We start from the raw sequence: 14,160 nt of genomic DNA on the forward strand, positions 1-14,160 counted from the left end.
GATACAATCGAGTAACACCTTGATACCATTGCTAAATCATATATAATTATGTAAGCTGACATGTGTAATGTGATACCTGAAAAAAGAAAGTGAAAGAAAATAAATAAATAAATTATAGGCTTTCTGTATATAAGTGATCATTTAATACCTGGGACCCAGCACCTGTGGGAGTTTGTGAGAGTGCACTAGTTTAGGTGAGAATTATCCAAGGCAAGGCAAGGCAAGGCAAGGAAAATTTATTTATATAGCACAATTCAGTACAAAGACAATGCAAAGTGCTTTACATGATTAAAATATAGCAAAATAAAACAGAATAAAAGCAAGTAGGAATAAAATATAGATAGAAAATATAAAAACAAAAAAGTGGTGATTCAGTTAACTAGGACAGTTGAAGGCAATTTTAAACAAATGTGTTTTTAATCTTGCTTTAAAGGAACTAAGGTTTTCCGCATCTTTACAGTTTTCTGGAAGTTTGTTCCAGATAAGTGGAGCATAGGAACTAAATGCTGCTTCTCTGTGTTTGGTTCTGGTTCTGGTTCTGCAGAGTAGGCTGGAGCCAGAAGACCTGAGTGGTCTGGATGGTTGATACACTGATAACAAGTCTGTGATGTATTTAGGAGCTAATTCAGGGATTTATAGACTAACAGAAGTATTTTAAAGTCTACTCTCTGAGATACAGGGAGCCAGTGTAAGGACTTTAGAACCGGGTCCATGTTCTCTACGTTCTTAGTCTTAGTGAGGACGCGGGCAGCAGCGTTCTGGATCAGCTGCAGCTGTCTGATCCACTTTTTAGGCAGACCTGTGAAAACACCGTTGTAGTGATCAGTTTGACTAAAATAAACGCATGGATTAGTTTTTCCAGATCCTGCTGAGACATCAGCAGGATCTGGAAGATATAATAGTATAATGAATAGAAGAGAGGAAATATGGATAAACAGGTTGAGGATAGGGCATACTAGTTTAAATACTGGTTTTAAAATAATAGGGAAACATCCAACAGGTAATTGTTCTTATTGTGGAAAAATCGAAGGAGTAGAACATGTTTTGATTTATTGTAGAAAATATATAAAAGAGAGGAAAGAACTGGAAAGGGTATTGGGGAGTTCAGTAAAGGTGGCTGATTTATTAGGGAAGCATCAATCAGATAAAATAATTAAAGCACTTATTAAATATTTAAAAGATACAGAATTAGCTCGGAGGATTTAGTGTGTATGTAAGTGTGAGTGTGTAAGTATAGATATAATTTAGTTTCATTAAGATATAAAGATATATAGGAAAATATATTTCTAAATTACATCTCCGTCCAGTTGATGGCGGTAATGCACACAGGATGTAAACTGCCAGAAAACACAACAGAAGAAGAAGAAGAAGAAGAAGAAGAAGTCATCACTAGTGTTACACCTTCTTCCGTGAATCTGTTGAAGAAAAGTGAGACGCCTCAATTTAACTCGGCTAGAAATTCTTAGTTTGCCTAAATTAGAGTCATAGTTTCCGTTTAAATTACAACAGAGATCCAACAGAGTTTATTGTTAACGTTAAACTCGTTGATGAAGTTAAAGAGGAAATGTCAACTTTTCTAGCTACGGCACTCGTGTTTCTGCTGGTTTTCACCCTCAGTGTTTCTGCTGGTAAGTTCTTTCTTGGACGATAATGAAACGATGAGTTTTCTTTTAAGATGATTTAAACTATTTTCTGTATGGCTTAAATAACGAAGTTATTTCCTGGTATTTGTACTCCACTTCGGTAAAGTTAGAATGATATTCGCAGATTCGGCTTTTCCGGTGTTTTGCGAAATTGAGTTCGCCTGTGATATCCATTCTCTCCTCTCCTCCCCGAAAACTTTGGGAAATAAAGTGCAACTGTTTCCAAATTCTCAAAAATTGTTACCTGTGATCAGGCCAGCTGACAGCTTTGGTAGGGCCCGGGACAACACAGTCTCTCTCTCTCCCCCCCCCCCCCCCCCCCCCCCCCCCTAATACCTGCCGCCACCACACACACACAAAGTCTACTTAACTGCATACTTCATGCCCTGGGAATCTCTGTATTTTATACTGTAATTTTCAACCCATCTATTGAATTTAGTGCACTAGTTGATCTTTTCTTCATCAGAGAACAGCAGCACTGCAGCCAGAATATGGCCTTTTTTGATCTGCTGTATATTAGCCAGTCCTTAACAATTTTTTCCCTTCCATTGCAGGAAGTAGAATATGTTAGATACTTTGGGAATTCTCTGCCCTCTGAATCTCTGAGAAAGGCTTCCTTTTTGCCATTAAACGCACAACATTCACAGATACTTTTGACATTTTAGCTTGATGTATCATGAAACTGTTGATCTTTCGGGTTTTGTGATTTTTATTCTATTATTACAATTATATAATAATAATAATAATAATAATAATAATAATAATAATAATAATAATAATTTTATGTTTTTTTTTCTTCCTAATCCACCTCATATATCTTTCAATCCTTATGTAATTTTGTCTGTGTTGTGTGCACCTGCCTGTTGCTTTAATCCTATAAATATCCCCGTCGTGAGATAAATAAAGGATTAGCTAAATAAAACTTTTTAATAGTATATATGTACTTCTTAAAAGGTTCTTAAAATGTCTTAATTACATTTTCTCTGTGGGCTCCAGTAGCATATGATAGATAATATCTACTTTGAAAGTTAACATTAAGTGCTGCTGAAGATGACCACTGATCTACCTGGATGTTCCATGGAGGACTGAAACGCCTCAGTCAGTGACGTCAGTCTGTGAGTCTGTCGGGGCAATGGGGGGTTTTCACTGACGTCACTGGCCAACTTCCGGTCCGCCATATTGGGTGGTACACTTCCTTATCTCTAGTTGTCGTACACGTATTATCGTATCGCGAATGGATAAGTACGCCAGCACGCTAGAGCGACCAGATAAGGACGTATATCTGAGGAAATGTTCCGTGATCGACCATATGGACCCCTATGCCCTCCATGGTGCCTTGTTTAGCCGTAATCCAGATGATCGGCCAAATGTAGAGCACGGCGACATAGTGCATTACCTGGTGTTCGGTGAAAACCCTCTGCACACTCTTGAGGAAATGAGAGCTTACAAGGATCTAGAGGCTCACAACCAGTTCACATCTGGTTATGTACATCAAGGAAATCGCCATCATACGTGGACGGGTGAGTTTTAATAAGATGGTAAAAATGTAAACAATCCGACGCAAATGTGTCGCATGCTTCTGCGGTGGCTGACGGCCGGCGGTGCACGAAGGCGCTTGGCTGCAAGGCCGATCGACGCCGCTCGCGGCTTTAATTATTTAAGCAGAACAATGACCAGTGCAAAATTAAGTTGTATTTACCGTATTGGCGCCGGTAGGAGCTGCAGATCATAAAGCCAGCAAACAGTGGGAACACAGCAACTCGTTCAAAGGTAAGCTGCGCTCAGACGGGCTCTGGCACATGCTAACCGTCAGTGCTAACAACCACTCACGCATGTAATGTGCTTTTAACTAGCTGCTATGTGTTTCAAACGTTTAGAACACACTCTCATTGACATCGGGATACTGTGGAAAGTTATGTTCGGTCGTCTTACAGCCGCAATCCAAGCGAGCCGACGACTCTTTGTTATCTTATCTCTTGTTCTCCGTGGTTGCGCCTCCAGGCAGGAAAGCGGTGGAAAATTAATCTGTTTCTATGTTTTTCCCAGGGCGATCATGTGTTGCGCTGTTACAGCCCAAAATACAGCAACGGTTTACCATGGTTGAAATCAAGTTAAGGTGAAATTAATCAAATTAAAACACGGCTGAGAGAGGGAGTACAGTATGCGGTAGTAATAGGCAGTAGAGGCGGCGGAGGCAGTCAACATGACAGCCGCGGAAAGTAATAAGTCATAACGCCCAGCCCTATTATTAATATATTCTTCTTACATGTTTTAAATACTTAACAGTTAATTACCTGTGACAAAGTGAGCACCGCAGACTCTGGCGTATTCCAGCTTAACACCGTCCAAATCGGACCTGGATATCCGTGTCAGCCATAGGTGACGGCGTTGTTCAGATAGATGTTTTGTTTTTTCACACTGATTCACTATTACGGCTGGTAGGCGATAGAAAGAGCGTTGATCTCCACCTCCACGGGCCGTGCAACCAACCATTAAACACGTTTTCCCCATTGTTCACTTCCAATACTGCCTAAGGCGTCATACAATGCAGGTCAACGGTGCGAAACGACTGCCACCCAATATGGCGGACGCGCTGAGTAGTCACGTGAGCGTGACGTCACCTGAAAACCAACTATTAGAGAAGTTTCTTCTCCTTTTCTGTTTCTGGACGTCTGCTTGCTCATGGTTTTTCACGTGCTTAGATAAATTTGTTGTGTTTCCACTGCATTTAACCGGCTTTTTACAAAACATACAGCTTGATTTCATGTACGGTATTAAAGCCAAACGCCGCTTATTCCCCTCCTCCCAGTCTGAACAGGAGCCGCGTGGTTGTTTGTGTGTTGAGTGAAGAGAAGCTGAGTGGGCGGGCCAGGCTGAGCCTGCGTGCTGATTGGCTGGTGCCACTGAGCCATGTACGAGAGGGGAGGGGGAGCAGCAGAGAGCCTTGACACACAGACTGCTGCTGCAGTTAGCGCGCGCGCTGACTGACACTGACCATTTTAATGATCAGAGGGTCCGTTTTGGGCCCCCCTTCTGTCGTGGGCCCGGGACAACTGACCCGTTTGTCCCCCCCTGTCGGCGGGCGTGCCTGTGATAGCATGTAGTATACTAGAAAGGTCCTTAATCCAGTAAACTGTCATGTTGTATTACAACAGGATTTAACAGGAAGTCTACACTCTCGTCTTTTGAGAAAGTCTTAATTTTTGTGCCCTGCTATCAGCCATCCTCCTTTTTCAGCAATGTAAAATCATAAATACACACTATGTGTTGGAATCCTGTGTTTGGCGGCTTACTTTTATTTGTCAGGCTTAAGTGACAAAAGTTGTGTCGTTTAAAACAACACAAAACAGCGTAAGAAGACCTCATTAATTTATTTTTATTTTACAATTTTGTAAGCAACAGCTGTTGATTAAACTGAATGTTACAACCATGGTCCGAAATTAACACTCGCCAGTCGCCAAATGCAAGTAATTTTCCCGTTTGGCGAGTGAATTTCAGAGGGCTAGCTGCCACATGGCGAGTAAATGTTTTTACCAAAAAAATTAAAAATAACAAAGCCCATCTGGGCTGCGGATGACCCGTTCACAGCTCTGTCCACCCAGAGCTCAGTCTAGACCCGTCTTCTGTGGAGCAGGAAGCATGGGGGAGAACGGCTCCCAGATGACGCCTTCATTCAGAACCAGTCAGGGCTGCACGCTGGATCAGAAAACAAATCTGCTAACCAAATGCAGTCTAAAACGCCAATTAGTCTGTTTATAAGTTTTGTTCTTATTTATTCTGCATTTTTTTAACTACGTGCGCTGTGTCTCTGTGCTTCACCACTCTTACTGCGCCCCCCGCCCTCTTGGAGCCAGGTGCTTTAATCAGCGGCCAGCCTTCAAAACGTGAATCACTATGTTTAATATTATGCATTTTCCCCACTGTTTATCCAGCAGCTGGATCATGCGTAAAGACGAAGCGTGAACCCGTGCGTGCTTTAAAGTCTAACTCTTGGACTGAATGTATTTTTACGCAGATGCATTCAAATAGTCACCAGAGTAAAGAAATGTATATTATATGTGAATTATGTGCGCCGTTTGGAAGTAATTTCGATAAAACTTGCTGTTGTTATGCCATAAGCTGGTTGAATATGCTTATTATTATTATTATTAATTATAATTTGGTATTATAATTTAAATAATAAATCATTCAACTCAAAATTCCGCTATAACAAATATAGTTCAAATGGTGGTGATGTTAGCTATAAGCTTATAAGTATTTATACCACTAATGTATTAGTTAATTTGCTGTTATGAACTCATGTATGCTGGAATAAATGATCAGGTCGGACTGTTAACCGACCAGGTTTATCCAGCAGGCTGTGAGAACCCCAATGTAACTGCAATTAGAGTTTAAATCCTTATTCCTTATCACCATCCAATGATATTGTCTCTGTATTAATGTCAGATGTTAACTCCAAAGGAGGTTAGCTCTGATTTCTGAATAACCATGTAACTGTGAATTGGACTGAACACAAAACAATGTCTATTCCGCAGTCGTTGGTTTTATTGAACCAAAAGCAATTCCCTGTTACAGTAATTCTCTGATTCAAACAACTTTGGAATTCTTACTCATTACTAAACTAAAACATGCAAAATATATATGTGGAAATAAAGAACAAAACAAAAATAAACAATGGATTAAAATGAGCGGTTAGCAGATCTTAACTTAACTCAAAGTTGTTTAACACCGCCCTCGAAACACCGGCATTTCACGTATCAGCCTTGATAGACAGAACAGCTTCGGGAATCTCACTGGACGCTTTGATGTCTTACACAAAGCTAGTTCAGCTAAGCTACCTACAGTTCAGATATACGTCACCCTCCCAAGATGGCTGCTACGATGACGTATGAGGGGAGGTCCTAATGACGTAACCACGCTTACGCTGATGGGGTAATGCCTCGCTTCGAGAGGGGGCAGCTAACTGGGAGTTTAAAGCAAAGCCCGCGACTTGCTCGGACAAAAGATTAAATCGATAAGAAGAGCGGAAAGAGAGAGGGGGGGAAAGCAGGGGAAAAGATGAAAATAAATGAAGCAGTAACCCACGGCGGGGTTATTGATGAATCACAAATCAAACACAGCAAATCAATTGTAAAATGCATGCACATACAAAGAAAATGTTCAGCAAAATAATTCCAACTTCGTCGTGGAATAAAAGCATTAACCAACACCTACAAAGTTCTACGCCTGCCCAGGCACTTCTAAACACCCTGTTGGTGAAACAGAAATAAAAGGGGAAAAACCCCGTTACTTTGAGGTGCCTCGGGGCTGGATTTGGAGCGCTCCGAGTGTTGCGGCTTTCTGGACGCGTCTTGACGAGCGCAGTTTTCCGCAGGCTGCGGCGGGACGGGGGAGAAGCTCCTTCGTTTCTTCCTCCGGGTTCAACAGTCGCTTTGTTGGCCAGACAAAGCGGGGTCCTCTTCGATCACTGGGAGATACGGCGTCTCTCAGTCTTTTGATCAGAGGGAATTTAAAAGTACTTATTTAAGTCGACCTCCTGTTATAAAGCAGGGAATAACCGTTGCGTCGAAAAATCTCGGTCCAGCGAGCAATCGAACACGTGGCGGGGAATCACCCCAACGGAATCAGCTGTGTGTGTGTCTCCTCGGGTTGGCTAAAAGCCAGGGAAGAAGGAAGATTTTCGTGTGTGATCGGCTTTTATAGCCATCACCATAGCAACCTTATCTTGATCGGCGGCCATTTTGCCGTGTTGCGTGATGGGAGTTGGTGGCCATTTTGACCACATTGCATCATGGGTAACGTAGTCCGTTACGTCCCGAATTGATGTCCGCTTTCTGTCACGTCTGAACTGGCACAACACTGTATAAGTGAAAGAGCCCGAACATTCTTCAATCGGGCAGTTTCGGAATGTGACGTCACAAACAGAACTAGTACCGTGCATCCGGCTGCTAACACTACGACTTTCGCTACCGATTTATTACATTTAATTAATAACTCGTACTCTAGGTACAAAAAAATAATAAAAAAAAAATGTCTGATACATCTACAAACTCCACCTCAAGCATCGGCGACCCCGAAACCGAATATATATACGAAGAAACGGAGTTTGAACAAGGTGAACCTGAGGAGACTATATCTAACGCTGCCCAAGACATAGAGCTAGGGCTGGACAATAATTCAATAACAATATATATCGATCGATAGACGTGTGGCGCGATAGGAAAAAAATAGGGTCGATAAAAGTTCGATAGAAACAATTTTCTTCCTTCCTTTCGGCCTATCATCTTAGTTCACTACTTCCTCTCGACCAATCATAATCGCGGACCCAGGCACGCCGTCACAAAGTGCCGCCCTCTCAAACCACAACACAGAGCACGTGAATATGTCGCAGCAAGTAGCGGCGGAGGAAACGGTCCCAAAACGGGGTTTTACTAGTTCGCCAGTCTGACAGAAATAAACCACAGTGATTTGTAAAACTTGCAAAGAACCGGTAAAAACAAAATCTGGTAACGCAACCTACCAGTATTCATCACGTAAGCCGCTCAGCCGCTCACTCCGCACGCCGCTGCTGCGCGAACTGTGCAGCCCCGCGCGACACCGCGGGCATGCTGCTGTTGTCTGCAGTTAAAGGTATACTATGCAACCGGGGTTGATTTTCCAGCGAGGCTCCCCCCAGAGGGCGAAACTAAAAGTGCACTGTCGTAAAGATGCTCAGCTGTTCTGGTTTCTCCATCAAGCCAGGCGCGGTTGTTTTGAGCTTAGCAGACAGGCGAACGCAACGAAAAGTGGAAAAAACGGCAGTACAAACAATGACTAACACAGTGAAGGTATGAACATCAAGCTTCCCGCAGCGGTATCTTGGCGAGGCGGCGGCCGCCGCGCCAGTTTTTTTAAAATTATTATTATTTTTTTTTTTATGTTGGCGAGACACTACCGCCACCGCCTCGCCAAGCCGCAGCCGCAGCCGCGGTAGCGTCTCACCAACATAATAATAATATAAAATATAATAATAATAATAAAACTCGATACGCTTGCATGTTTATTTGACGTTAACACGCGGTTCTTTGTTGTTGCTTTCGCGCGTGCATATAGTGAATGGCAGGGCAAAAACACATGGAGTTCTCACCGTAAAGCGAGACTTCTGTGTGTGCGGGCCGAGGGCTCTTGCAATTGCAAGTGCGGTATTTCCCCCACAGACCCCCAGGGCGGCCTAGAAAACCTTTGTTCGACCTGAAATGACTCATTTAATCATCCAAAACGGTATGGAACACATTAATTAACTGAAAAATGTTGCATAGTATGCCTTTAAAAAAACCTGGCTTCAAACAATTACTCGCCACTCCGCGAGGTATAAAGTCTGCGATATAAATTTCCGGTATGCAAGTTTTTCTCTAACAGCGCTCCCTAAATTGTGCAACGAGTGCCGTGAATCAGTGCAAAATGAGCTGCAGTCTGTGTCCTTACACGCCACAACCTCGGACCTGCGTCAGCCTCTCAATTATGAAACTTGAGAAGTAATTAGTGAACTATTCCCACCTAAATTGGCTATTTTATTTATTTATTTGGTATATTTATTTCGGTCTTTATTTAATAATAAAGTCTTTATTTAATAACACAACTCAGGTCTCTTAAGTTATTTTTCTTAAAAAATATTCTGTTATGGTTAAAAAAGTTGGTTAAATAAAGATTTAATTGGAATTCTGTGTTTGTGTTCTTTATTAAAATTAAATCATTTAGCAATATCATACAATGTCCAGGCAGAGCTGCACATAAAATATGGTTTTAAATATTTTCAATAATTATCGATATCGAACAATATGCATTTTTTTTGTTATTGATAAGCTTTTTTTCTATATCGTCCAGCCCTACATAGAGCCCTTGCTCCATTGTAAGTACCCCTCAAAATCCTCGCTCGTGAAGTGTGAATTGCATAAAACACTTTTCTCACTGCAGGCAATTCAGTCCTTTCGCGTTTCTTTTACGAATTTATCCCATTTCTTTCGGACCTTTTGATCCACCGGCCAAGTATGTAGCGCTACTTTCTGGCCTGCACTAGACCGCGGTGAAGTTGGCTTGACATGGACATTCAAGCTCCGCGGAGTCAGCGGAGAACTCTTGAGAAACAAAAATCAAATCAGATATGTTGACGGTCCCACCGTGTATGGGAGGAGGGAGCAGCTGAGAGACGCTGGCCGAAATCGGAGTCCCTTAACCGGATCAACCGTGAGCTAGATCCCGCTGACTCCGCGGAGCTTGAATATCCAATGTCAAGCCAACTTCACCGCGGTCTGCACTACAGCCACCAACTACGGCTATTTTTTTTTTTTTTATATACGTAGATGTACAATGTATGCAAGTCCTCTGACATGAGTCTGTGAAAAGGATTAATAGGACAAAAACACCGAAATAACTCTTAGTGAACAATGTTTGTTTTAACCACCCGGGCGGGTCTTCCTCTCTGCTGAGGCGCTGTGTGTCAGACTCCGCTTAATGCTGTTACACAAACATGTCTGAACATCCATCCATCCATTTTCTGACCCGCTTAATCCCTCATGGGGTCGCGGGGGTTGCTCGTGTCTATGTCCCGATATAAAATAATTGTAGCCGTCCAGTGGTTTCATACTTTCGTGCTCTCTCGTGTGTACTGCCTGCCGTGTTTATAAGGCAGCTGTATATGTCGCGGTACGGAACCCTTGGCCAGCATTTCACAGACTCGCTCCGTTCCTTTAGACTTTTGCTGTGTGGATCTGGCAATCTGATACCATCAACCATCAAGTTACTCTTGAAACGATCTTGTGATACGTTATCCAAAGAAGAAAATTACGTCGAGAACTCGTCAGTTTCCTCTGTTTGTGCCCGCTATGTGTTCGCCTTCTGCCTTCCAGTCCGGCGCGCATGCGCGAAAAACCCGGATGAAAACAATAGCAGTGAACTGGTCTATAAGCGACACTACAGCCACCAACTACACACCTACAAGGCATTTTATTTTGGACTTTTTTTTTTTTTTTTTTTTAAAGCGCTTGCTTAAAGTAGACGTGGATCAGCAGATTTGGTGTGTGAAAGAAGATACTGGAAAACATCCATATATATCCATGTTCGCCGTACCGGTTGTACAACGTAAACGCCTGTGTGTTTCTATGCAAGTTCGCTTCGCGCATTCTTGGTGTTCTTGAACTGACGTCACACGTCGGAAATGGCCGATTGTAAACGAAGGCAGCACTCAAACGCCGAATGCCATAATTGGTGTAAAAAATGCGCAATATTTCATATTTAAACTTAATTTGAACACTTTTGATACATGAATATTCAAAGTTTACCTTGTTCTGGAAGTTATTCAACGGTTTTCAGGATTTTTTTTCAGTCCAAGAGTTAGACTTTAAGTGTTGCAGCTAAGGGAAAAATGTTGGACCATAGGCTTTATTAAACTCTGCCTCATGGATAGAATATTGATAATCTGTAGTGTTTTCGTATTGCCTGGATGTGAATCTGATAATTCATATTGTGCCTTTTTATAATAAACTAATATTTTCCTATCAAGGGTAGGAAACAAAGATTTCTTTTACAGGGTCCAGTCAGCCACGCCCCCAACCCCCCCCCCCCCCCCAAATTAACATAATCTCACTCTTAATCTTTGGTAAAAATTGAGAGGTCTGGTGAGGATTAATATTTTGGCCGGTAAAAATATGCCTGGCCAGTTGATTTTTACATCTACCGGCCAACTTGGCCGGTGAATCAGGAAGTTAATTTTGGACACTGCTTGTGGGTCTCCAAGTCCTTGGAGTAAATAATAATATCAAGGTAGATGAACACAAATTGCCCAACCATATCCCTAAGAACCTAATTTTCTAGGGTCTGAAAAAACACTGGTGCATTGCTTAAACCAAATGACATAACTAAATACTCGTAGTGGTTTGGTAAGGGTGTTTAACATGGTTTTCCACTCATCCCCCTCTCTGATACGCACTAAGTCATAGGCATAGATCTGGGCAACAAATATTAGCAGCAATTGTATGGGCGGTAAGGAGGTAACACTGTGGCCTTACACTTATTAAAAACTTCCTTAAAGGGGAAGTCCGGTCAACAAGGAAAAATCAGTGGATCATTAGCTTTAACTAAAACTAATATGTGGTGATTTGATGAAGTTAGCGCTAATCAACAAGTAAGTAAAATCATAAATTGTCGTCTGGATCACTGTGTATGGGGGCATATTTGCCCATATTTGGGCAGTAATGGCCGCCTGACATCATATCCTGTGACGTAACATCACGGTGAGCCGAGGGCAGTTCTCTGCACTTTACAAGCAAACTCAATAGGAGCTGTTGTTCACAGCTGTGATCAGCAACAATTATTTTCGGGTTTCGAGAGGACTTCACCATTGAAATTCGCGAGAGCTATTGTTGAAGCAACAATGTCCACGTGCACGTTGGATGTTTCAATACATTGGGTAAAAGTGGAAAAAACATTCGCTTTTTCACCTTTCCCATTTATCATCCACCACGGGCTGTTTTGTTGGATTAACAACGTGAAGAGAGAGAGGATTTGCCTTCGTGCTTCTGGCCAGAGAGAAAACACGTCGTCTGTAGCCAACATTTGGAAGAATAATGTCTTCAAGATGACATGAGAGTGAGACTTTTCGGTAGGTTTTTCTTTTTTTATTATGTAGAATTTGTGGGAATATTTGTTTACTCAACCAGAGGGGCAGAGTAGAAAGAATGCTCACTGTTGCGAAGCCCACTTGTTTTATACAACTTTGGTCTTATTTTTTTCTAAAGTCACTCGTAAATTTAATGAGTTGTGGGTTGCAGTTTTTTTTGGGGCTTGTTTCTGAAAGTGAAGTGGCTTGTTTTGGCTCTAAACTAAGTGACGCCGAAATATCCCTCCGCCTCATAACGCACTGCAGCTCATCCTGACAGCAGCAGAGAATAAACTCAGAATGAGCCGCTCTGCCCCATATTTTCTGCAGTTTACGGTTGCAATAACAGATGATTCAAGTCAATCAGAATCAGAATCAAGTTTAATCACCAAGTAGGTTTGCACGTACAAGGAATTTGACTTGGTATTGATGGTGCACACAAAAAAATAAGAATACAGTAAAATAAGTAGTAAGAAGGATGTATACACGGAAGCTGTATACACTCAGCAGACTGTGCCTCAATGTAACGCAGAAGCTTGTAAGTCCTGAACGGGGGAGATGGACAGTGTCCAGTTTCATGGGCGGCTCTTGGCCTTGTTCATAAGGCTGGTAGCAGATGGGAAAAAACTGATGGACCGCAGCCTCCTGCCAGAGGGAAGTGACTGAAATAGTCTGTGACTGGGGTGCGAGGGATCAGCCACAATCTTCCCTACTCGCCTCAGAGTCCTGGAGGCGTACAGGTCCTGGAGAGATGGAAGATTGCAGCTAATCACCTTCTCTGTAGACCGGATGACACGCTGCAGTCTGCCCTTGTCCATAGCGGTGGCACCACTTTCATCTTTATTTATATAGCGGCAATTCATGAAACATGTCATCTCAAGGCACTTTACTAAGTCAAAATCAATCAGATCATACAGATTGGGTCAGATTATACAGATTGGTCAAAAAATGTCCTATATGATAACTGCTAAAAGTAGATTAGGCGGTGCAGATCCCCATTTTGAGCAGAGATTGGCAGGGTTCCCACGGGTCCTTGAAATCTTTGAAAGTTTGTGAATCTGAAAAAATAAATTCAAGGCCCTTGAAAGTTCTTGAAAACAGCCAAAAAAAACACCTTGTCCTTGAAAGTCCTTGAATTACTTTGTGGGGTTGAAAGTTCACACGGATGACTTTTACTACCACACGATATTTGAAAATTATGTTGATTCTGCAGACTTGTAATTTGCAAAAGTACGTTCGCTCTTCTTCGTTAGTTGGTAGTCTACGGTTTAGGCCTACGTGCGTCCAATAGGTTACATTCACGCAGTGTTGCCAACTCAGCGACTTTGTCGCTATATTTAGCGACTTTTCAGACCCCTCCAGCGACTCTTTTTCAAAAAAGCGACTAGCGACAAATCTAGCGACTTTTGGACACTCTTAAGTGTAAGCACGTATCGTTCATACTCTTGTCCTCCAGCGGCAGTTGCTGCCGTGGGGCGCCTCCCCCGTCCCAACCCCATTCTCCCGCTACTGCAGGAGCCACAGCATGTTTACCCTCAGCGTCCAGACTGCAAACGAAGCGCGCATGCGCCGGGATTGACGGCGCAGGTTGATCATAAATAACTGATTTTGAAATATTTTATCTTAAATACATAACGGCATTTGATTCACACAGCCACATGTTCATGTTTTACCGTGATTTGTAGGCTCCTTAGTGGACCACAAGAGGAAAAAAAGAAAATGTTAAAAAAAAAGTTGAAAAGAAAAAATTTGTAACTCCGCCATAGTGTCTCTTTATGGTTCATTTTGCCGGTCTCAAACCCGGGTAAAGGAGGAGGGTTTGTAAAATGCACTGAAATTGTGCCTTTAACAAAGGTAACAAAAGCCTGAGAATGATTTAAATAT

At 42.3% G+C, this 14,160-nt stretch overlaps 1 protein-coding gene across 1 annotated transcript in view; it reads left to right on the top strand.

Moving 5' to 3' along the window:
- Positions 1–1,397: 1,397 nt before the first annotated feature.
- LOC118561363 (coxsackievirus and adenovirus receptor homolog) overlaps positions 1,398–14,160 on the top strand; it is a 40,153-nt gene continuing 27,390 nt past the window's right edge. Inside the window, exon 1 of the mRNA XM_036133418.1 lies at positions 1,398–1,628. Coding sequence (XP_035989311.1) covers positions 1,565–1,628 — 64 coding nt within the window. The 5' untranslated portion in view covers positions 1,398–1,564. The remainder of the gene's footprint in view (positions 1,629–14,160) is intronic.

The sequence above is a fragment of the Fundulus heteroclitus genome, unplaced genomic scaffold, assembly GCF_011125445.2.
Source record: "Fundulus heteroclitus isolate FHET01 unplaced genomic scaffold, MU-UCD_Fhet_4.1 scaffold_62, whole genome shotgun sequence".
NCBI lineage: Eukaryota > Metazoa > Chordata > Actinopteri > Cyprinodontiformes > Fundulidae > Fundulus > Fundulus heteroclitus.